Here is a 25,777-nt window from a genome sequence, read left to right on the forward strand (position 1 = left end):
ACTGCAGAGTAGAAGTTTATCTTTAAAACAATGACACAAAATCATCAAGGATGTAAACACCATCTCTAAAGTAACATTTAATACAACTGAATTTACAGCAACTTTGGGGCTCCATAGGGAGATCTAACACAGATTCTCTCATGGAAAAGTAAACAGCTTGCCAGAAGGATAGATAAATCTCCAGCAAAGATTTTGATTTAGCTCATCCAGTATTTCTTGGTTTCCTATATATTTCAGTAAGAATAAAAGTACCTTTCCCAATTGCAAAACACTGAAGCAGACATCACATACTTTCAAAGAGATTACTGTGTGTGACACAGGTTTGTTATGTATTTATGCATAAAATACACTCTACATTTTATTTAGTTATTTTATTATAGCTTGAATATGCCACTGAACAGTTCAGAAACATTTACTACTTTGTTAAAACTACTTATGAAGTGGTTAAAGTTAATTGTTTGAAGAAAATGTTTCCCTGAGGGCTTTCCACATATACTTAGCTGTTCCTATGGTATAGAGAAAGCTTTTCTAAAGTCACATAGATTTGAACAAACAGACCTAGTTTAGGCACTAATAATTTCAAATATCTCTTGATCTCCATAGGCTTCCCTTACTGCCCCTCCATTATGCCAGAATACCTATACACATACTTAAATTTAGAAATACACGGTGTCAAGCTGTTTAAAGTTAGCTATTCAGCTGAGCACTTTACTGGATTGTCCTAACAATTAACGAGCTTTTTTCTACCACATTTCTTTCCCACTATAACCTTTTGCTAATTGGTAGAGATAGAATAAAAGTCAAATAACCTTAATTTGTATTTCATTTAGCACCATTTTTTTTTTATTCAGAGCACAGTTTGGTTTCTATGGCACAAACATAACATGAAAATTTTCTACAATATTTGACTTAAATCAATGCATATTCCAAAGAACTGATCATGCCTGTATTAACAAAGCATATAAATAGCAGTAATCTCTAGTGATTGGAAACATAACAAGCTATATGTGCTCAAAGTTTCAGTTACAAAGATGCAGAGATTATTAGCCTCTTGGGTTGGAAAAGATGTCAGCACAGACATGTAGCCTGACACAGCCATAAAAAAAAAAGACTTGCCTTGTGACGAGGGCTAGCTGACTCTTTCACTATTTATTTTTATTGCTGCATTCTGGATTCAAACAAAACAGCAAAGCAATCTTGGCCTGCACTCTCCTCTATTGGCATCCAACAGTGGCAGGCAAGCAGTGTAGCATTTTTGTTGACTTTTTTTTTTTTTTTAATTAATTTTCCAACTGCCCAGCGATTCAGATGGCTAAGCTTTAGGATAAAATAAGGAATGCCGTGCTGGAAATCTTCTCAGCACAATAATATTTCTCCTGATTTGCTAACAGTCACATTTGGAGAGATACACTCTGACTAGAACTGAATCAAATATTTGCAATAAAAACTGAAGCTACAGCTTTCTGATATTTTACATACCAAAGGCCAGACTAGGCTTTCTGAACAGAACGCTGACTTGATAAATACTTTCGATAACCCTAATATGGGCCAATTTATAATTCTTGCATTGAAAATCTGAGACTTGCAACTATTTCTGGTTTCAAATCTTCAGTGCAGTACTATTGCTTTAGCACTACTTGTTTCTACTTCACTTGTTTTAAGATTTTCATTTTATATTTATTTAATTTTATATTTTAACAGAAAATTAAATTGAAATTACATGATCAGAAAAAGTAAACATTCACAAAATGAAAAAAAATATATGACTTTGCATTTTTTGTTCTAAAAGCATACCCTTTTTATGCCCAAGAATGCTCTTTTATGCTTTTTTTCTGTGCAGTCTGGTTTTGGCACATTCCGTTTTGAGAAATATAATCAAGAAAAAATTGAGTATTTTTATAAGAGATAAATTCCACCTCCAGCAAATTTTGGATAATATTTCAGCGCTTTTTGTCTTATTTTCCATGTGCCAGTAGACACATATAAAAAAGCAAAGGATATTCCACAAAAATATTCCACACATACTTAAAACTTTATCCACCCCATTTAAATACCTCCTAGAAAGCAGTATCAGAAGCCATCTCCTCCTGCTTTCAGTGACCACATAAATCATATCTTCTCTGTGTAGATACATTTTGTTCACCAAGATGCTGAGTATTTTTTCTTGAAATAACACTTCACTACAGTAGCTTGATACACAGCATAAATGAAGGCTCAGAAACAAGCTACAGTGAGGTTAGAGTTGAACAGGGTTTGTATTAGCAGGACTGCCAGCAGTGCAGTCTGGAAACTTGCAGTCATCCTACAGATTAAATGCAGTATTCACAGTGAGAAAATAGGTCTGGAAAAGGAGGAGACAGCTCCTAGCTAAAAGTATTTTGTGATAAAAATCTGCCCTATAACATTTTTTTTTCCCGAGGAAAGGGTTTATTTGGGAAAAAAAAAAAAAAGTACTGATACCACTTATACATTTTTTCCTCCTTTTTCCTCAAAAACATTAGGAAAAAAAAAAAAAGGAGAAAAGGGAGAGCTGAGGAGAACAAGTGAAAACTGTTTTGCTTTCAGTCTGCAGACTGTGCAAGCTTTCACCATGTGTTCAGGTTTACTTTATAGATTGACACCTTGGTCCAGTCTCACTTTCACTGGAGGTAGGGAAAGAACTAAACCTAGTCACTGTGACTTTCTCTCTCCAAATGAAACATCTCAGGAGCACAGCCTGGCTCCCAAATGCAGCCCACAAGGCTTCCTTCCAGGCAGCAGGTGGGCTGGCTGAGCCACTGTCCCTGCCCACACGCTGACCTAACAGACGTGCTTGGACACTGCAAGCACACGTCAAGCTCACACCTGGCTTGCAGGCAAACCTGAGCTGGAAGGGAGCCTCCAAGGGAATACAGGATTAGGTGTGCACTCAAAAACCATGTCCAGCATTCACAACCCGGTTCCTTAGCTATGAGGCAACAAGAATGTTTCCACAAAGGATGCTTACATTCATGTGTTATGGGACCAAGATTTATTTACAAGCCTAAAGCAACTGTGATCCTTTCTCTTCAAAATGGGAATATCATATCTGCATATTTATCCAAGGACAGAAATGTCCTTGGATATTTAATTCATATCAATTCATAACATTCAAACATATCCTTAATTCATTCACCATACTAATAATTCAAATGAGTGAAACTTTGCATTATTGCTAAGAGCTCTGTTTTAATAAAACAGAAATACTGGGTGTTTCTCTCCTCCAAGGAAAGCAAATAGTAAATAGTAAAATACATCTTTATGGGAAATTCCACTCATATTTTGATGTGTTCCAGTACTTTATGTGAATCATGAGAATGAAGATAGTACCTTTTGTTATGTCTATGGTAGTCCATAAAAGAATGGCATTTTTAAACAGCTAGGCTCTTTAAGATACCATAAATGAGTTAAGCTAAACATGAGCTATCTAGGGTTTCCAATGGAGAAAGAGGGTCTCCATAACTATAGAACAACAATAACACTGGTGTCTGTGACAGCTATCCTTGGTGCTCAGGAAGCAGCAAACACTTGTTGGGGCTACCTCTCTGCAAATGCTGAATGCATACCCTGTGTGCCAGCCAAACTAAATGCCATGCTACTCAGGAGTGAAATTATCATTCTGTGTAAAGCTATATAAATTCCTATTTTGAGTACGAGCCACTCAGACATGGGTCCACAGGCCAGTTCAACAGTTTCCAGAAAACTCCGGTTGCTGCTACATGATGACAGCGTAGTAGGAAAATGTGATGCAAATTGGCAGTTGCAATTTTACAGTGAGCAACAATTTATATCAAACCTCTAGCCATTACAGAATTATTATTTGTTAAGTATTGGTAAAGAATCTAGAAATGTTATGGACAGCAAATCTAAGCTGCTTGGCTGGAATGTTTCAAGAAGTCTAGGTTAGGGCTAAAATATACTGGCAGGACTGCACATATAAACTTGTTTTTCCACTGATCACAACATGAGAATAGCAAATATTATTACTGACCTACTCACTTGATAGATTCAGAATATTGGTCTCGAATACCCCAATATAGTACATTCACTTAAAAACAAACAAAGGGAACAAGCTTTCATTACTGTTATTTACGGAAGAAGAAAAGAAAAAAAAATGGAGGAGGAGTAGGAGGAGGAAAAAAGATATTGTGAGTCCATTATCCTGCAGTGCCCTTCAGGGCAAACTTAAGTTAAGCAGGAACTATCCTCAGCTAACTCTAAGAGTGACATTTCCATGGGAGATGGAGGCTTATTTGTTCAGGCAAAAAATTCTCAGTAGCCAAAATGAGAATGCCACAGACTTCTAAAATTCAGTCACAGGCATTGAACATACTTTTCAGCTGCCTCCTGACAAACTGCCTAAATCTCAGCAAACATCCATGTAAATAACTTAAATGCCTGAAGTTCAAACTACCCAGATGAACTAAAGTGCTACCTCTTCCAATTCACCCTCACACCATCAGCAAAACTGCCAATTGACCTGCTGCTGGCAGCTAGTCACCATTTTTTGGTGATCCAAGAGAGAGAAAAACTGCGTTCACTCCACCAGACACTCCTGTTATAGATAGAGCTTGCTTTGAACAAGATGCAGTCAGCTAGCAGACTTCGTACACTTAAGACCTGAAGTTGCTGAGCTGGGAGGTGAAAGGCTGTGCAATGGAAACTGAGTTATTCAAAGTTTCTGAACTCTGAAAAACTCCATTGATCCCAAATCTTCCACTAACCTAGCTAGGACTAAAGTTTGTTGCCATTTAAAATAAGTAAATAAATAAAAATAAAAATCAGGGAAAAGAAGCACAGTTGTTTGTGGGTTTTGTTTTTTTTTTGGGGGGGGGCGGGGGTAGCCTTCAGTCCCAGTCAACTCCACCCAGCATCATAATTTCAGGTTTAAAAGTTAATACACGTTATTTACTGTCATGGAAAAACACTTGAAAAGCCTAAAATTACTTGAAAACTGCTGCAGGAAAAATATGAGTTCACCTTTTTAAAGTTCGTGGGAAAAAAACTTATTCAGTTTTGGGAATACAAAGGCTAAAAAAAAAAATTTAAAAAAAAAAGTCTATTTATTTTAGCATAGAGGAAACTGACAGGAGTCTAGGAATTATTGAAGCATTCTCTCATTTTTTTTTTTACCTATAAAGCAAAATTTTCATGACTTAATAGAAAATTTGAATATTCTTTGTACAATGCCATTCTATAGTGATGAGACTAGATTTTACAGAGTAATTCTAAACACGCAGGAAAAAGAGGATTTTTTAAAGGGAATATACAAAATACTCCATGAAAAACAAAATCTAAACTAACCCCCTGTTTCAGGTAGTCCCATATCATGACTTATGACACATTCAGCCTTACATTTGTCAGATTAAGAAGGAAGTCCTCGCTGAGCAAAGTACACACTAATTATGCGTGTACTTGAGTACATGCAGTAGTTACCAGGACTACACCTCTGTGCACAGTCAGGTTTGTACTATCCATTCTGTGGCTCAAGGGACTTATTTCATATATGTCAGTCCCTAAACATCTGATGTGTTAATTCATTTCTGCCTGTATGCTGTCGATGGTCTGAACTGCACAGACTGTTTATGCAAAATTTGTCCAAACCAGTATGCTCTAAAACCTGAGAATTTTCAGAAGACAATATGAATTTTCATCCAAGGTTCTCTGAATTTTCACAAAGCCATAAATAACTTTGTTCCAAGCTGGTAAGTGGTATGGATAGATGAGTTGAGTTATAACCTCCTTGGAGTTGAGGTGGGTTCAGGAAGGCCTTACTTCACATCCCCTGTTTTCTTAACTGGGCAGTACTTCTTTCTTCAAAAAGAAAGTGGGAATTAAACAAAGCACAGCCTCAAAAGGACACTCAAACTCTAGCTGTAGCACAGTATGTGTTTGAGCACAAGCTAAAAATGCACATAGCTCGGGGGACTGCAAGTAGGGCATTACTATCTAACCTCAGGCTTTCAGGGATTTGTTAGTCACCAGAAAGCCAGCCTCAAAATAATATTGAATGAAAAGGGTGAGAAAGATGAATACTTAAGCAGTATGAAAAGCATATCTAAGCAGTATGAAAACAAATCAAAACTTGAACTTTTGACATCCATCAGTGCCATAAGTCACTTAAATAGGATGAACATATTATTCTGCGTTGTCATTATCATAAGGCAAAACACATTTATAGTATCTATTTGTTATGATGCTTATTTGGCTTATTTTCCAATTTAAAAGATAAACCCAAGGAAAAGCAGTGCTAGGTCAGGCATAATAATACAAACCTCTGCCGGACATTCATGGAGATGAGGTAATCTGGACTCTTTCTCCTTCCTCCATCACATCCCTACTCTGAAGAATTTTTCATGCCATGACAACCTCTCCTACACACCAGACACTGATAGGAGATAGAGGCAATAATAGTGTGTCACCTGAGCCCCACTGACTTCCTCCTCAAAGATCCAAGATGAATTTTTCTGCAAAGGCTACAAGGGGTCTCCAGAGCATACCTCTCCTATTTCTGACGGGAAAGCTGTTTTTAGTTGATATCTTCTGTGCTTCAGCTTCCACACAAGCAAAGCCTTCTGGGGTAACCTCTGCCATGTCACAAATCTTGTAAAATCTCCATTAACTATAAGACAGTAGCTACTGGTCCTACAGTGCTGGGCAAAACTCTGCTCGTAATGGGCAGCTGCATCATTCAGGGATATAACTTAAAGGGGTTATTTTCTTTTTGCTGTTAGAACTCTTTTTTTTTTCTTTTCTTTTTATTTATTTTTTTTTTTTCCAGAAATGGTTCTTCTGCATGTTTGGTTCTATTTTCAAGACTAAGAAACTTGTCTTGTACTTTTCACATGTGCTGACTAAAAGTATCGAAGGCTCAGCTTTGTAAGTTACAAAGCCTTCCTGTGTGACATCCAGAGCACTCCAGTCCCGTCCTCACCAGCAGTAGCGGAGGGAACAAGGCTAAGTGCTAAAGGACTCGTGTCCAAGGTTGTGCTAGCCATAGGAGTAGATCTACCCTGACATGTATCAGGGCAGTCCTGTAAAAACAGCTAGCTTAGTTCTCAGGCTGAATTGCCTTAAACCCTTAAAAGAAAGTGGTTCTGTGCATGTTGCCTGCTTGGGACTGTCCCTGGCCCATGCTAACTCCCAAGCCTTGTAGATAAAGTCTTGTGGAAAGCACTAGCTGGCCCATACTCAAAGTGCAGCAGGGATCTCTCGACCAGCTTACCGAAGCAGACAGTCATACTGTGTCCTGGCAATGTTTAATTTAGTAGTGTGGACATAGCCTCTGTGTCTTTCTGACTTGTTTAAAAGCAAGCACATTGCTCTCTCACTTCTTGTATAGCTTGTTTCTTGGGCTATGCAGGGCTAGATTTACTGTGAAGCATTTGTGTGTGTGGAGTGGATCGCAGTCACAGGTGATACTTTAACAGTCCCCCTAACACAAATAATATTTCTCAACTGTCAACATACATTTATTTATTAGATTCATAATCTTGTTGCACAGTAAACTTCTCTGTCAAGTAAGTGGCAAAACTCCAGAACTTCAGAGTTCAGATTTTGTTTGGAAAATTATCCAAAAATGTGAATGTCCATCTGCAGTTTACACAGATTATTTGAACCCTTCAAAACTGTAAAAGCAGGCTGGAAATTTAGCAAGATTATAACTTATTTTTAACTTTTCCAAGTTTAGCAACAGATTTCAGCACTGTCTGGAATCAAAAAAAAAAAAAGTATTTTTGGATTGGAAAAAAAAAAGAAATATAAAAAACTTGGTAAGGACATCAAAGGAAGGAAGGAACAAATGAAGGAATGAAAGAAGGAATGAAGGAAGAAATGAATAAATGAAGAAAGAAATACACTATCAAAGCAGCCAGTTGTGATGCTTGTTTTGTCAAAGGTGAATTCTCTTTCAGAACTGCGGGGAAGGCTTATTCATTTTCAGGTTTGTTAAAGCTATTTCAGTCCCTGCTACAGCCATTGGAACTAGAAAGACAGCAGTGGAAGAAAAGAAAACATAAAGTTCTGCCACTGTTTTTTATCATTTAGCTTTAAGATCCAGGCCCTAAAAATTGTTTCCTTTGTAATTCCGAAGAATTACATGAGCTGATGACTTTGGCTGTGAACAAAACTTGAATTCAGAAGTATAAAGGAGAAAGGAAACAAGACATCTTTAAAGAAAACTATCCCTTTGTAATTTCAGCATTTAAATGATCAAAATCAAATAGGTCAGGCAAATGCTGAGAACCAGTGAGGAGGAGTAAAGATAGCCAATCCAAATATGGCTTTCAACAGAAAAAAAGATACATGTAGGGAGAAAGCAGGCATCAATCTAATTGTGGTTCAAGCTTCCTTTATCAATGTAAAATGAAATCCCAATTCTGAATGTATAAAAAAGAAATGATGGACTCAAAACTGTTTCAAAAGATTTTGGGCATATATTGTGAGGATGTTTAGATTTGTGGTGAATAAACTTAACTGCACAAAAACCTGGTCACAACATTTTCAATTAATTTAAATTGTTCCTGGAAGCATTTCCTTTTCAGACAAGATTTCTGGGGGCTGAACAGAGATTTTTACCTGAAAAGAAGACAGGAGAAAGCAGATCTAAACTTAAGATGGCCCTTTCTGATCAGTGATGGATGAGAAGATTTAAAGTTGTGAATCCTGTAACAGGAAGCAGAGATGACTTCATCTCTTTTCTCCATTCATAACTCCACAGGCAAACATACATGTTTCTTTCACTAACATTAACAACTTCAAAACTTGATTCAAAACCAATTTTTCAATGTTTTATTTTTGTTGTTTTTTAGGGGGGCGGATGAACATTTCCAAAAGAATTTGTTTTCATTCCAACACAGAATGAAAACAAATACTGAAACCTTGAAAGTTGCCCTGGAATTGAACCATCATCTTTTGGTTAACCCTACTGAAACAACTCTTTGCTCAAGCATCACCTGCAACAACAAGCATCACCGTGCAAAAGCAACTGGCTCAAAAGGGGTCTTAATCTGAGGCCTTTCTAAGCTCTTGCAGGGAAAAGTTTGATGAGACTATCAAAAGAAGCAATGTTAAGACTGAAACTGCTGCTAGGCCAGCAGATCATCTTTTTCTTCTGTAAAACTTGTTTGTTACAGCTTGAAATATTTCTGATGATTGCAGCCACAGGTAGAAATAAAAAAAAAAAAGACACTTTAAAATTCGTTATTAGAAATATTTAAGCTGCCTAAGGTGTCTAATTCCAAGTCTACAATTATATTGACATGCTACATGTTAATTAAAAAAAAAAAAAAAAACAGCAAATGAGCACTTCTCCAAATTGTAGTTGTTGACTGCATAAAAAATGCCAGCATTGCTGGATACACTTTGGGTAAGGCAATTAAATGCATCCCTATGGAAAAAAAAAAAAAATCTTGCAGATGACATTATCAACATGGTAAGAAATAAAAACAGAAAGAAAAACACTTAGGAAAACTCATTCCTGCATAAGTGTATAATGCTCTAAACGCACAAAATGAACAAAAACAAAGCTTAAAATAATTCTCTCTGTTCATAAATGTAACAAAAACTTCGACTCAGGTAGCTTCATTATGTTATTCCTGTTCACATAAGTAAATGGATCCATCAGCTAATACAATGGCTTATTATGAAAGGGCTGAAGAATGAGCATAGTGTTTCATCTAGGCAGAAGATGAGACAGAATGTCTCTTTGAAACAGTCCTGATGCTTCAGAGGCTTTCTGGAGCTAATGGAGAGAGACGATGTGGAAAATTGCCTCCTAGAGGTTGAACCTGCGTGGTCCCTGAGGCTTTCTTCTCCCCTCCCACCTGCTCTTTTTGGACAGAGAGAAAGGGAAAGTAAATCTTTATGAGTGCTGCTATTCTTACATTTTAAAAAGAAGTTCATTGTGTTGGGAATCACCCTACACTTCAGTAGGGAATATGGCATGTTTCTCTTAGCATGTCAACTGAAATCTCTAGCACCAGCCTACTCTAAAGTGAAAAGATTAACCTGTGAATATTTTAAAATATTTTAAATTTTGGAACTGAAGCACTAGGGTTGCATGTTGCACAGCTTCTTCAAACAGAGTTCAGAAGTAAAAGAGTAGATGATTTAGCTAGAAGGCTCTAAGCATTACAAATGATTTAATTGAATTTCAGATTTACACCGTTTGAGGGTTTACACAACTTTCAGTTTTGTAGAAAAAAATCCCACAATTCTACAACTATGTTGGGGGGATTACATTCTGAAGCAAACCAAAACAACATCAACCAGTTAGATTTTTTTTTTTTTGAGATAATGATAACAGTTAGGAAACATACACTGAATTCATCTAACTCTAACTCAAAATACTAAACTGCAGAAGAAAAGAAATCTCATGAGACAACAATCTTGAGAGTTACTCTGAGTCTGCCAATGAGATGGACTTTCAAGAACAAGGTCCTAACTATATAATTTCATTAATAGTCACTTATAGTGTAAATGGGTGAGGGAGTCATATTTTTGCTGATAGATTCATCTTCATGTAGCATATTTTTATAGAATTAACGGACAAATTTCAATCTACTTGCTTTCAGTCAGCTGTACAGCACTGCAAGTACAGCACTACTAGTTCTCAATATTCATTACATTTCAAAAGCTATTTAAAGTCTATTATTTTGCATTATGATCAAGGGAAACTATTGGAAAGCTTTGATTTGCTCACCTTTACAGTTGCCCCGGTAGGCAATTTCCAGCTGAGGGTCTTTACATTTTGCTCGTTGAAATTCACACCGAGACAAAAATGTTCTTCCATCAGATGCACAAAGGGATTTCTGAGGAGAACCTGCACAATCCAGGCTGCATTCTCTGTCTTTGTCTTGGTCCACTCTCAGAAACTAAAAAATATATATATATATTAATGCTGTAGGAATGCTATTGTTGTGTGAAAACTGCTTCATGATCCCCTTCCCCAGGGAGCACATACAAATATTACTCAAAAATGAAAAGAAAGCTCTGTCTTTTTAGCCTATTCAAATAATAGTTGATTCAACATATGTGGGGTTGTTCAGTTTCTGCTATGAAGTGGTAGTGATTGCAACGTTTCTGTAATATGCAATAAATCCACTGTTGCAATTAGGAAATCTCTGAATTTCCTTCAACCATTGTGAAGCTGAAAACAGTGTCTTGGAGTCTTTAGAGTAAAAAATAGTGATGGCAGAAACATTCTTCAACAGAAAAATGAGACAGCAATGGCAACTTCTCTATTTTATTTGCCACAGATTAACTAGTCTACAATAACAAGCTGAAAAGTCTGTTCTAAAGATCCAAGTAAGACTTTTTTAAATCAATATACCCATAATATTTCCAACTACCTCAGTGCAAGAGGCCTAAAGAGAAAATAAGTAAGGTATGAGAATGATATGAAGCACCATATGAAATGCAACAGATCATTTATTCTTGAAATGCATACGTTCAAAATCTGGAGACTTCTCAAAAAAAAAAAAAAAACAGAAATTTCAGACACATTTTATACATACGTTTCTATGTATGCTTGCTTATACAAACACATGCCAAGACTGAATAGGGAAATGTAGATTGTATAGACACAATCGTGTCTTCCCCCACCATGGGCCAGCAGCAAAGACAAAACCTGAAACAGGCCATGTGCTACATGATGCATCTCAACTCGTAATTGTATTGAAGTTGTTGCCTAGCAGCAAAAACTTCTTATTGCTGCTTTAAGCACTGTCCCAGGTCTGGCACGGATCACCCACAGCTTCAGTCACTCAAGGATGTCACTATCCGGGCACAAGTTGCCCATGGGCCACAGTCCATCAGGGGTGTCCCTGAGCCAGTCTGGGTAACCTGTGAACTACGGTTTTGGGGTGGGCTTTTTTTTGGACTGGCACAGAGCAATTCATGGTCTCCTCTCACACAGGAGAGCCCTGCAAGACCTCTGCTACTCAAATCCTGTTAGTTCTGCCCATTACACCACAGGTTCTCCCATTCTCAGAAACTAAATTTCATCTTCTCTAGAAGACAGTGAGTATAGGAATATATATATATATATAGGGATATATACTAGGAATTTCAGCAGACACTCCCCTTTCTAGTTCTGCCACAAAGCTACACTGAACCACAGGCATGACCAATGGAGCTTGGTGTCATCTTTGGTACTCTGAGAAGGAGGAGCTGCTCACCCTGAACCATGCTGCCAAAAACCTAATCAGTTCTGATGTTGCTTGCTGCATGCCAGTGATAGTATTTTATCTTCTAGCTCCCAAAAGGCTGGAACAAGCAAGGTGGTGAAACCACTTAGTCCTCAAATGAATTTCTCTATCATTTTTCTGTTTCTGAATAAGCACAAAGTTATGCAAGGCATATAGCTACCAGGAGATAATCATTCTCCCAAGCATCATGAGGTACAAGGTAATGGACCTAAGAAAAGGTCTTCATCCAGCTGAAAAAACATTTTCACTGCTGCTGTTTCACCATCATGAACCGCAGGTACAGAAAATTTTGAACTTTAGATTACAAAGTTTATTAGGAGGAAGATTTAAAAAAAAAAAAAAAAAAGTGACAGAGTGGTATTTGAGCAGCAAAGAGCAGTACAAGGTAATAAATTCAGAAAGCCAGAAAACAGTTACTACATGTAGCTTCCCTGCATTTTATTAAAAAAAAAAAAAATTATAAAGAGAGCCATAAATCTCCATAATTTTCACACTTAAACTTTGGTCTGTTTGCATTTCCTAGCACTTAATGTGAGGAAATACAGATGCCTTTCTGGAGAGTATGCTTGAAAATGGAGACACAATCTCAAAAGTATCACTTTAAAATAATAATAATCATATGGTTGGAATTGGACCAGATTTTTTTTATATTTTAGTGGCACAGTAACATAAAGATGAAAGCTTCCTTTTCCTGATACTTTTGAGCAATTCTTCATTTTTAACATTAATTAGCTTCAGAAGCAAATTACTCAGAAATTACACAGAAATCTCTAATCTTTCTTACTGGAATTTAGCTCTAGAGCTTCAGCAGTGGGAAAGAGATGTCCGTCTCCTCCCCCTACCCCCACCCCAATGCTATTTTGCAGATCCATTTTGCTGACAGGAATTTATAATTAGCTGAGCAGAGTGGGAAGACAGTTGTCTCTCTTTATGTGCAAAACGAGCAACAGTGAAGACAGTCTCCTGTGTCTCTGAACAATCTCCACATGATGGTGGTCTCCAGGGCCTGGCCAGGTGCCCTGATGAGCTGCAAGAGGCCCTGGTAAGGCCCTCCAAGCATCTCTCTCTTGCCTGTGTGAGTCAAGCTGTCAGAAGGGACAACCTTGGAACATCTGCAGGCCTCTAGCTTTAGGCCTAGTCAGGCCTGTGAAAAGGATTTGTCAAGACAAAAATAGACAACATGGGGCCTCTGACACAGGAACTGAATCCAGCTCCCTGCTCTGCCTCAAATGTCCCTGGTAGATTTAGTGATGGTAAATCAAGCAATCTCCCTTTCCCTATTTTGTGAAGTAAGGATTTCTCCGTTTATAAGACTACCCCTTCCATCTCTGTAATGGCTAGGCACTTTGCCATCCCTAATTCATCCTCAGCAGCTTCCCTGTTGGGCAAAGAATTATTTTTCAAACACATAGGAAGGCTTAATGACCCACAAAATACCATGTGGTAGATCAGGAAACTGAACCCAGACCTTGGAAAAAAAAAAAAAATCATACAGAGAAACAGCCTAGATTCTGTCCCATTTTTCTTCCAGACTTTCCTCATCCTTCCTGTTCTGAGTTGATGCAGGAGTTAAGATGGGTATGATCACAGTGGACAAACCACAGTAACACAGTGGACAGAAAATCCCCTTAATTGCCTGAGCAACAAAATCCACTCCCCTGAGAGCATGATAGTTCACAGATAAAGCTATATTTTAAAGGGCATTTATCCAAAGGGTTTTATTTAAGTATTTTATTATTTCAAAGCCTTAGAGGAGATTAGGGTAAATTATGGGTTCATGGATATTCAAGCAACCTGGAAAAGCAGAGGATGAAGACATACCCAGGAGACAAAACCACTTGAATAGCTTGCTGGTTAGCCAAACCTCAGTGGAGAATTTGGGCTGTACATTTAAACAATTTCCACCAAGCTAGTGTAACTAAGGGATTTAAGAGCAGGAAGGACAAAAAGGCAAGCAATTGCAAGAAAGATATAGCACATAAAAGAGCCTAGAAAGTGTACTTAAAAAAAAAAATACAATAAAAATTTTATGATTGGCATTTGGAAAATATTCCATTTTCATCTTTACTACAGCAGCATGTGATGATACAAGTTGAAACCAGTATTGCTTACTCACATGTGGCCAAAAGAATAGATAAATATGTCAAAGCTAATAAAAACACTGAAATAAGCAAAGGTTAGGAGAGTCCTCATGGGATTTGTTATATGTTTAAACAGAAACAAGCAGAGTTAGTGACACAGAAACCGGAATCATACTGATGTACATCTTAGGGCTGTACTTTACTGTGAAGACATTCCTTTAGCTTGAAGTAGGAGAGTTTAGAGAGAGAGAAAGACAATTCAAAATGTGAGTCAACGGACCTGAACGTTGCTCACCCTGAATATTGGCTCATCTATTTCTATATTTAAGTTCATTTAACAAACAAATCTGTTGTTGTAAAAACATATGATTCACAGAAAGACAAGCTTAAAGCAGTATTTTTGTTGCTTGCTGGTAGCAACTGAGATGAAGCCAACAATAGCTGATTGACCTGAGGTGGAACTATTCTGAACAACTGGCAAAAAATAGACAATTATGACTAAACCCTGTTAAAATGCAAACCACTTTCAATAGAGAGGTGTTCCTGTCCCTAACAGTGAAGAAACCAGCCTAGTCAAGTTTCAGAAATTGTTTTTAACAGCAAATTTGAGCTTATGCTACCAACTAATAGGCACGAGTCCTTAAGTGGAGTTGACATTTACTTGTCTTCTGCTTTATATTTTAGTATTATGAAATATTTTTATAGCCTCCAATTTATTTCAGTCTTTTCAATGCATTATATTTTATAACATCCAATTTTTAAATGGCCTACTATTCTACACTAGGCACTGTTTTAAATTCTCACAGAGTATTTCTATGTAAAAGAAAGGACAGTAACAAGACCATATCAAAAGACTTCTTGATTAAATTTACCTCAGTTAATGAAACCAAAATTCATTAAAAGCTGCATGTACCCACTTGAAAGATATGAGCATGGATAAAATATTTTTTACAGTCATGTGTTTCAGGCACCGTGGAATTCCAGTATTTTCCTTCACTGTCACATACAGCAAAGGCTCTTAATACTGTTTGAAATGAGGTCCCCCTGTAGCACAAGTGGTCCCAGTGTCATTTCATCCTTCCATTACTAGAGTTTGGTAACACTAGAATTGTCAGATTATGAAGTTATTGGTACCAGAAACCTTGCTTATACTGGAGAAAATGATTTATACAGCTGTGTTTTCTGCTCTGCTTTAACTTCCAGCTTTGTTCTTGTCATTGGTCCCACATCTGGGCTGTGGGCGATCAGGATGATTTTAAATTCAGCCACAAGCAACATGTTACAGTCCAGACCTTAAGAATAGGTTGTTTCCTTATGGTGCTATTAAACCATTTATCAAGATAACATGTCCATAAAGTCATTCACTACCATGGCATAAAATGCATCTTCTTTTTACCTTACACTATCCACTTTTATGCAGGGATTTGGTTTCATTCCCTCTGGTCTACATCCTGCCTCCTTGTCATCTTTACGGCAAAAAAAAATATTTTCAGATGAAAATGAGTCACATGCAAATTTCTGCATTTCCAATGCACAGATCTGGAATGCCACCATCTACAGGGCAGAGCAACTAACCACTCTGCACTAGGCAGATCTTACAGTACACCATGAGAAAAACAATGCATGGCTGGAAAGTCAACATATATCTACATGTCCAAATGATGATCCATCCATTCTGACAGTAGGTGCCTAACTGACAATAGGTACTTATACTGACAACAGTTTTTTGTTACGTTCTGTGGATCCTTTATAACTGATATACAGACTTCCCCCTGACCAAGTGAAAACTACTGCTTCACAATCTAATATGATTCTATGATTCCAAAATGAAGTTTAAATTCGCTTGGGAAAAAAAAAAAAAAAAAAAACACAGGAGAAGAGTATTTCATGCTGGGGGTCTGAGGCTGAAAAGTCCTGATAGACAAGCAGAAGAGAAAAGATGGATGCTAGTCATCACTGTTTTGCTTGGAATAGCGTAGTGCAGACTACAGCTTTGAAAGGCAATTTCTTTATCCCGCATCTGGTTACTGTAAGATGTTGAACAGAATGGTCTGACTTGCCTGCTGCTGGCATGGGAGGTCTGCAAACAAACTATGGCAGAGTGTGCTATAAAGTGTCTCTGTGCTTAGGGCTTTATGCTGTTGAAAAATGTGCTGATTTGCAGTGATTTATGTAGCCATGCTGTTCCTTTCTGATAGCTGCCTGAAGGACAGATGTGGAAACCTCCAAGCTAGGAATATTTTGTTCCCTCTGGGATCATCTACAATGGGAAAATGAGTTAGACAATAGTAATACATATGTATATATATATATACGTATGTGTATACACACACACCATTGTATATATCTACCCCCACATGCAGGCTATAATATGTAAAGTGATATTTGCATGTGTATTTCAGACAAAGGCAATGATGTTTAAATAGCAATATCACAGTCTGCCTTAGAGAGCACTTTAACCAGCTAGATTGCCTCAGTTAATCTGCTTTATTAAAAAACCACACATTTTTCAAGATTCTTTCATCACTCTTTTGCTAAAGAATGAAGCAGAAGGTACATTTACAGAACAAATCCTACCGTCACCCCAATGTTATGAAAAAGCATTCCATCGTAGTCGTGAAATCTATGGAAAACCTAAGTTCTCCTTATCCTTGAGTGGTTTGAGAGAGTACTAAATGGTACTTTCAAAACGACAACTCAGTTTAACTGCTGTACTCAGAGTATCTTTAATGGATTAGTTCATCTTGCACTGTCCCAGTGAAGCAATGCAGTCCTTCATGACTGTTCCAAGACAAAGCCCAGAGCTACCTACAGCAAACTGTGACCTTCTTTGTCCAGACATACAGGACATTACCACTGAGGTTAAGCTTGTATGGAAGAATTTATACAGAAAGGCATCACATATATGCCTTATCAGAGAATAACTCTGATGAGCTAGAATGTGCTCATCTCCTCTACTACACTAGGCAAGGAGATTTGCACTTGTAACAAAGAACCTCACCAAAACATCTCTGTGTCTATTCTCAACAGTAAAGGTTCTCAATGCAAAACAGAAACTTTCCATTATCTTCTACTACTAGACAAGTGAGCAGACTACTGATTTCAATTAGGCTATCTAAAAATGAACATTTGTTGCTTGAAATTTGTTTATCTGTTATATATCTATATTGTAATTAGAATATATATATATATTCAGTTACAATAATGCAGCACTCTACAAGGCAGCTAAATATCGCACAGCAAGCCAAGGTCATGATTTTGTAATGTGGAGCTAGTTGCATGGACTCCCATTTTCAGGAGTGAAGATAAATTTGATTTTTGGGGGGATAAGATTCGTCTGACTTAGGATAAGATGGATCATAGACTATAAATGTTTCTTACACTTTATGAACTGGAGAGTCTGTTCAACTAGCTCTCCTGTAAATGGCTGAAGTCCTTTGAGTCCTGTGAGATTAACCCAGACTGTAGTGCCAAAGGAAAAGCAAACGGGAAGAAACATACAAAACTCCAGGTTCCAGATGGTTAAAACCAAGGTGGGCTTTAGGTTTCAGAAAGAAATTTATCAAAGATGTCCAGGAGCTGCTTGTGGATCTGCAGAGAGCACACAGGAGGGACAACTTTCCCTAATGTCTGCTGAGACGTTGCTTTATTGCAAAGGAGTCTGTTAAACTCTTGAATGCAGATCCCCCACCTTGCCTCATTATATTTAATGTAATTTTTCACGTGTAACATATCACACCTCTTTCCATGTAAACTGTAGCAAGGATGGTTGGAAAAATAAATAAATAAATAAAATTATGCAATTTCACTGAGTGCAAAAGTGGATTTTTTTTTTTTTGTGTGCGTGCGCATTTTTGTTGGGTTGTTGTTTGTTGTTTTGAAAAGCACTTCTGGGTCTGTACCTAAAGTCAGGTCCAAATTACCTATCTGTTAGGACAGTGTTTTGCTTTACTCCCTGGTGCCTGGAGTGCAGTGGAGCTCTTGGAGACTCACTGCCATCTGTTGAATATGAAAACATGCTAAACTACAGTATCATTTTTTTTACAACCAGCACAGAAAAACGGTTGTTAAACAAGGTTGTGCTTTGATTGATATGTTTGGCTTTCACATGTAATTTTTTTTAATGTTTATTGCTTTAACAGGTATTTTGTTAAGTGAGCTCTACTGTGCTTTATTGATGGATGGATGGTGGGGCTGAATGTCAGCACATCCATCATTTTTTTCTGCTGTTGCTTCACAAATGACTAAAAAAGGCAAAGCATCTCAGTTCTGCATCCGTGTAAACTAGGAGTGACTGCTGAAATTAACTCAGAGTGACACAGGTTCTTTCCTGCTTTGAAGAAGGGATAGACATCCATTTATCCTACTTGCAATCCCAACTTTCACCATTAGCATATCAACAGAAAAGTCTCTCCCAATGGCTCACTGACTTAAAGAGAGCTCAGGTGAATTTGGTGGCTCTGTAATTAACAATATTTCTAATCTACTTTGAAGGAATTATTTTGGAGTTGTAGGGAAGTAGGGGACCACAACCAATTTAGAGAAGGGTTGGGAGAGGCGGAGAAGGTGAACTCTGCAAGGGGTTAAAAAGTCCCAGATGAGCAGATTTTTCTATTTATTATAGTTTTGATCAAATTTAACTGAATTGCTTTTGTCTGTAGAGGCTTAGAAGAAGGTACTGCAAAAGAGTTTTCTGTGCTGTTTAAGCATTCTTAGTATACCAGGAAACCCAATGAAACACTACAAGAAAGAAGGGTCCAGATCTTTATTTTTTTCCCCTCTCCATTTGGTTTTGTCTTGAAAAGAAACTTTAAGGTAGTGCAATCATACCCCTTGAAGGGCTATTCTCCTGAATAGCTTAATTCGAGGATCTGATTCCATCACTAGTAAGATAAACACACAGATTTCAATAGGAGTAGGCTTGGGTTCAAGAGTAGCTCTCAGTCCTGATGAACTATCCTTTTAGAAGGACCTTTCACTGTTTCATTTGAATGCTCCTTTAATACAGCCTTTGGAAACACAAAGCACTCCCTTCAAGTGAATCCTGCCAGACACTGCAAAGTCTAAGCATCAAAACCAACATTGGCATTGACCCCATACAGCTAAAAATGAACTAATGGTCTTAATTTTCAAGACATGATAAATATTGACAGTGACACTAAAACACCCATTATCTGACTACATTCATTCGCTTCCAAGATTGGGAGTCTTCCCTATTCCACTAAAACACTCACTTTTGCTAAGTGAGCCTAGTGTATTCACCATAGATTAAAACAGCCCACACATTTAATACTGCACATATTTACAAGTAATAAATGGGCACCACAGCAAGGACAAATGGACTGCAACTTTTTTTTTCCCAAAAATAGTTTACTTGGCTTTTCATAGATCAAAAAATCTTCCTGTTACTTTTAATTATTTTGAACTCCATTTTAAACAGTTGGTTTCTTTCATATTGCACCATCAAAAAAGTTAAAAGGTATCCAAACTTTGGGTAGGCCAGCCACACATCAGCTTGCTGTACGTATTGCCCAAAAATTGAAATGTAGATTGGGATGGAAAGCATGACTAAGATTTAAGTACAGCACTGAAAGCAGCACTGTTTAAAATGTGGTAAAGAAAAAAAGACAACACTTATCAGGAAAGTGGTGTCCTTTGTATGTATGTGCAACCACTAACCAGAAAGATCTTTCTTTTCATTTCTTCAGTAAATACATAGGTTTTGTTTCTTGTTTCCAGTGGCATTACTACCTTTGGTTTTGGAGTATTATCAGTAAAGTGTAGCGGTTCAACAGAGTTACATAACACCTACACATAAACAGACCTTGGGTTACCAGAGACAAAATGAACTGCCATAAATTTATACCAAAACTCAAACTAAAATGGTCTCAGATTTGAAGGTATCCTATTCTGCGTGTATTGCAACCCGCTATTTTTTTGATGTGTCACGTGTCCAGTGTTCTGCATTTTTCCCAAGTCACTGGTAACTTTATGCCCTTCGTTCTTGTGGTATTGTTATTCATAATCTTTTCTTTGGCAAGTTGCTGTCATTTATAGTGTTTCTTGTCAGTTGCCAGAAGTCACACAGGGAGAAAATAAACAGCAAAACAGTGGGATGCATTGTCTATGTATTGAATTATCCTCTAGTTTACTTAAGCTTTTCATGAGTACTGACCCAGCTTTCAGAATATGAGTGGGTTAGCACAACCATCCAGTTAGCCAGTTTTTTTCACACACAACTAATCTGCCTGGTTGGTGTCTATAATAACCACAGCTAGGATTTGAGAAAACAGACACCTTTTACTTTTTCATCTGGTTCAAAGGCTGCTCATATGAAAAATATTTTGGCTTCTAAAATGTTGAAATGCTATTTTAAAATGCAAATAAAATCTGAGCCAGATCAACATTTCTATATTTGAGGATTTTATTTTAGGATTAAAGAATACCCCCACACACACCCTCAAAGTGTCTGAGGTAGCTTAAAACAATAAAACTATGAGCACCGTTCCATAACTCAAAATAAGAATCATTAGGCTGAATCTCTATCCTAACAGCCAGAAACTTCCTTGTTCACTGGTACAGCACATAGGGCATGCAAAACCCTGAAAATCAACTTCTAGATGCTCTCACATCGTCTTTTCCTAGGTGAGATATTGCTGTTCTTGTGCTATTGTTCCCTACAATCATGAAAGGGAGTCCCCCTTCCCAGCTTACCTCTGCTGTCTTCCCACCACATGCCCAGGAAGCTGCCAACTCTCCACACCAGTCCAGTAGCAATTATACTGAGGGGTGTTGAAAAGACAAATTCATAAGAATCTGCTATCTTGATGATTAGCGCTTGGTACAGTTGGCAGAAGATGCATGGAAATTATGTCTGATCAGATGCCTTTCCTATTTAGACAAGTTCTCCCCTCTCCCCCCAAAATCACACCACTTCCTCATTTCATATGATTTATATCTTTCTCCCTGAGATCAAGAGAACAGCCTAATGAAGAACTAACTCCATTAGCTTCTGAAATGATTTACTGAAGGAATAGAGTGACACCCCCAACATCTAAAGTAAAACAGTACTGGACGTTGTGCTACAGACTGGTAAGGAACAATCTCTCTTTGTGGGGCGACAGAAAGGCTCTGCTAAACAGGGTTTTTCTACATCTGAGATCCTATGCAACTCTATTTAATTCCTATCATGATCAGCAGGCAACTGGCCACTCTCCATATGGCTGGTTGCCTTCTCTTCCTGGGAAACTAAAGAACACAGAGGGCATCTCAGATGACGAAGACACAGTATGAGACAATATCACAATAGAGCATTTCTTTTTATAATTTAAATCAAGTAAGCAACTGATTCACGCAGTGCAGAAACTTGATAAGACATCAAAGGTCTGATCCCCGACCCATAAAGCTAACTTGCTGACAATAACTGCAGAGCTCTAACTCTCTTACATTTATCACTGCCACCAGTTTCTTCAGAACAAAGTATTTTGGGAGGAAGGCAAGCAGCTGAATCTGAGCGGCAGATTTTATTCTTGTTAAACTGTTGATCTTAAGAGAACACATTGCTAGATTCAAATACTGTCATCTTTGAAAGGAGAAATCATGCGAAAAGCAAACAGTTAAAGCACACATTTGGAATATACCAGGGTTTAACAAGCCAGACTAATGCGCAAAAACACTTTCTGCAAGGACAGAAGAACCTGGCTGTGGCTTTCTCAAACCACTGGCTTTTTTACTTCCCCCCAGCTTTGGGTTTTTTACAGAACTCTTGCATGTTTGCTTGTGTATTGGGCAAAAACATTTTTTCCTTTAATTTAAAACATTGTTTTGCATGGAAAAAATGTCATTAAGAAGACATTATTTTCTAATTATTATGAGAACTTTTGGAAAAGAAAACACTCATATATAAAAAACAAAATCTTGTGTGTATCTAGATGGGGGGGGAGGGGGAAGGGGTGTCAAATCATGATCCAACACAGGCAATTTACCAGCAGAAGAAAAAAAAATTTCCAAGTTCTGAGTCACATTATAAGTAGCCTCTGCTTTCTTTGTAGCAGAATGCATTTCTCTTGCTGTTCTTTGTCTTTACACACGAGTTGGCCACTAGCTTCTAAATCTTTCCTAAAAGAATATTCAACAGTACCAGAGAAAGTTAAAGAATCCAGTGTTACTAGCAGTTCAGCCCATTAAGTCTCTTTCTATTGTGGATCCATGTGTGTGAGATTTCTCAATAGCAAAAGGAAGCGTTAGGGATGAGAAATCTGACTGAGGAGCATTTGCACTGGTTCCAGTTAAATTCAGTGAGCAAAGACCCCACCACATTAGGCATTGTACCTACAAAATCCCCACAGAAGCTGAAATGGCGTTCACACATATGGTACTGTGGGTGAAACACCAACAATAGAAGAGACTACTGTCCAGAAGTAAAAAATTAGTGCCGTTTCTGAACAAAGTGGAGCTGAGAACAGACAGAACAAGCTCATAGCTGTTGATTGGGTTGCTTCGATAAAAAAATATAAAATAATCACCTAAATCTTTTTTTCTTTTTTTTTTTTGGTTTTTTTTTTTTTTAAAGATTTTTGAAATAGAACGCAGTCAAAACCAATTCTTACAGTCTCATTATACACTCAAGGAAGTTTAGACAGTCTTTGTACTAATGATAAGAAAAATCTTCCAACTACTTCAAAAATATGGCATACGAAAGAAACAGAGCTCTAGAGAACAGCTATTTCATTTTAATCAGATTTTCTCTCACCCTCCAAAGTGGAAGAACTGGGTTCCAGCTCTTACCAAGAATTGATCTAAACATCATATTTCTAAATACAAGGAAGAAGATTTCTGGAATCCAAAGTCTCTGAAGCAATGTTTTATATTTGTAGCTTCTAGTCATATTGGAAAAATTGCAGGAGCTTATCCTTTCAGATTATTTTTGGTGGGAGAATACTATTACTTCATGATACAGATATTGCTTCTAAGCAATGGAACTGTCCAACAAAGGAAAATAAAAGGAACAGGGGGGCACCTATGAAATATTTTACTATTTCACTGCAGAAAATAGCTGGCTGCTACAGTTTGGTATAGATTCTAGTATTTCGAATAATATTTAACAGAGTTCATCCCCTTCTAACAGGCATACCCATCCTACCAATTCCACATTCTCTTCCTTGCCTGTCTACATGTTGTCTTTCTTGGAGTCTGGGACCTGGCTCTTGCAAATTGTATTTTGTCTTCTGTTGCTGGTGAGATCAAGCATAGGCACAGCTGTTTCTCTGTTGTGTGGAAATCCAAGAGTAAGATGGCTAATTTCAATCAAATTTCATTGGCATGGGGGGAGGAAAAGAACAGAAGCAAAGAAAGAAAGAGAGAAAGCTTAATCTTACTTCCTGCACTCTATTAAGCAGAATTATAAACTGTCCACCCCAAGTTACTGATGGACAGTGCTTGACCACATTAAAAAGCAATCTTGATGAGTATGACAAATGTTATTTTAAACATATTCAGCTACGAATATGGCTTGAACTACTTGAACAAGGGTATTCTTCAGGGTCCTCGGCAAATGTAAATCATTTTTCAACTGTTCAGAAAACAGACGAACAAAGGTTTTGTGTGAATTCAATGTGCCCATATTTACTATTGGAGAGGTCTTCTAGTTAAGACGCAGGCCTGGGAAGCTAAAGAATTTGTCCCCCATCAGATCTAGCACAGATTGTCTTTAATACATTAATTAAGTTATTCTTCTGTATTTGCAGTCTACCACTTGACCTTTTGGTTATCATCTACTAGGCTGAGATATCCCTAGCCACATCTTACAGCAGCTGAGGGCCAGGCCTTTATTGTTTATTAAAGTCCCTTGAGGCCCATCACTAATGCGTTCTTATACCACAGCTCCAGCCACAACTTGCTCAAAGCAGCATCATTACTTGACTCTGACACATTTGCCATAGTTCTGCTGTCAACTGCCTGGACTCCGGCTCCCAATTAAGGAAGTACGTTCAGCTGTGAAGCTGTCTGACAGAAGGAGGTGCCAAAGTACCACAGACTGCTGATACAAATGACTCCAATTAACATTTGGCATTTTCCCATTATCAACAGAACCCATAGAAAATGAATTCTCAGAATTAAATACTTCTTTTGGATTCGCACATTTTAGAAAAACTTTAACTTTACAAAGTTAAAAATCTAAGTTCTCTGCAGCTTCAGTTAATGTTATTATGTTATTTTCATTATAAGAACATCTTGATTAATTAACCTATCTTCAAAACTTTCTCCTAAGAAGAGAAATTCCACTAGCAGCAGCTTACAGACAGCGAATTAAGTCAAAGAGAAAGTCTGTGGCAATGCTGGGAATTAAACCCAAGATTCTCAAAACTCATTCCTGTTTTTCAACCATGTGTCATCTTTCCAAATGTTCTTTCCTACAAAAAGATTTAGTCATGGCTGAAAAAGGCCTGTCTCATTAACGAAGTAAGGACTCAGTAAGAGAAACTGTATGAATCCTTCAAAACTGGCACGTATATTTACTTGTTAAAAACACTTGAGGACGTTCTGTAAATGAAATTGTGATCCTCTTTGTTTCCATTTAAAAAAAAACTTTGTTGAAGGTCATTTTTAATGTGATTTGGATGATGTTCCAAGAGAAAAGCATGGGCTGAGCTGTTTGGCTTGCACGCCATTAAGTCTCTCTGTTTTGAAAAACAGTGTGGTACTGACTGGCGTTCGAGCTCTTTCAGGGCACACCCTGAATTCAAGGCCTCACACAATCCTCCTCCACTTCTGAGCTTAGAATATAGGAAAACAGTAACATTTAGTTTCTAAGAGCTATATACTGGCAAAGTTCCTTCTTAAAAGAACCACGTCTACCTAAAAATCAGGTAATATTTGGAGTCAGGACTCCACCATTCCTACCTGCAATGAACTGACTAAATCATAGACAAGCCATTTTACCTCTTGGCATTTCTTCAGTCAGCCCCCTACTCCACCCCTTCACACACACACAACCCCCCCACACACACACCCCACCCCCCCCAAAAAAAAGACTATCATACTTGCCTGTCTTTCTAAAACATTTCATAAACCATGATTGAAGAATGGAATATAAGAGCAAAACATTATGTAAGTGCCAAAGCCACAAGATCAGCCTCTGAATGAGACCACAGACTTGACTTTCACTTTAGTTCTCTGGGGCTTATTAATTGCTGAGCACAGATTACGTGGATTTTCTATGATAGCTTAGCATAGTGTTTTATTTAGTTATTGGCGTTATATCTGTAGGAACACTTCGGTTTTCAGATACCTCTTGTGTGTAGCCATCAGACTTAGAAACTACGACAGCATTGTTAACATATCCATCAAAACACAGAATAGATCAAATAGATGTGATACCTTAACATTTCTATAGCACACTGTTACTCTTAAGGCAGATGTATATTTTCCACGGGTTTTCTCAGTGTTCCAGTCCTTGCATAATAACAC

At 37.6% G+C, this 25,777-nt stretch overlaps 1 protein-coding gene across 6 annotated transcripts in view; it reads right to left on the reverse strand.

The window, feature by feature from the left end:
- Window positions 1-25,777, reverse strand: part of SMOC2 (SPARC related modular calcium binding 2) — a 147,455-nt gene that overhangs the window by 92,295 nt on the left and 29,383 nt on the right. For all 6 annotated transcript variants that reach the window (XM_080585234.1, XM_080585233.1, XM_080585232.1 and 3 more), the window contains exon 2: window positions 10,721-10,892. In XM_080585234.1, coding sequence (XP_080441360.1) covers window positions 10,721-10,892 — 172 coding nt within the window. The remainder of the gene's footprint in view (window positions 1-10,720; window positions 10,893-25,777) is intronic.

Source organism: Anser brachyrhynchus, assembly GCF_964034855.1.
Source record: "Anser brachyrhynchus genome assembly, chromosome: 3".
In the NCBI taxonomy this organism is placed as follows: domain Eukaryota; kingdom Metazoa; phylum Chordata; class Aves; order Anseriformes; family Anatidae; genus Anser; species Anser brachyrhynchus.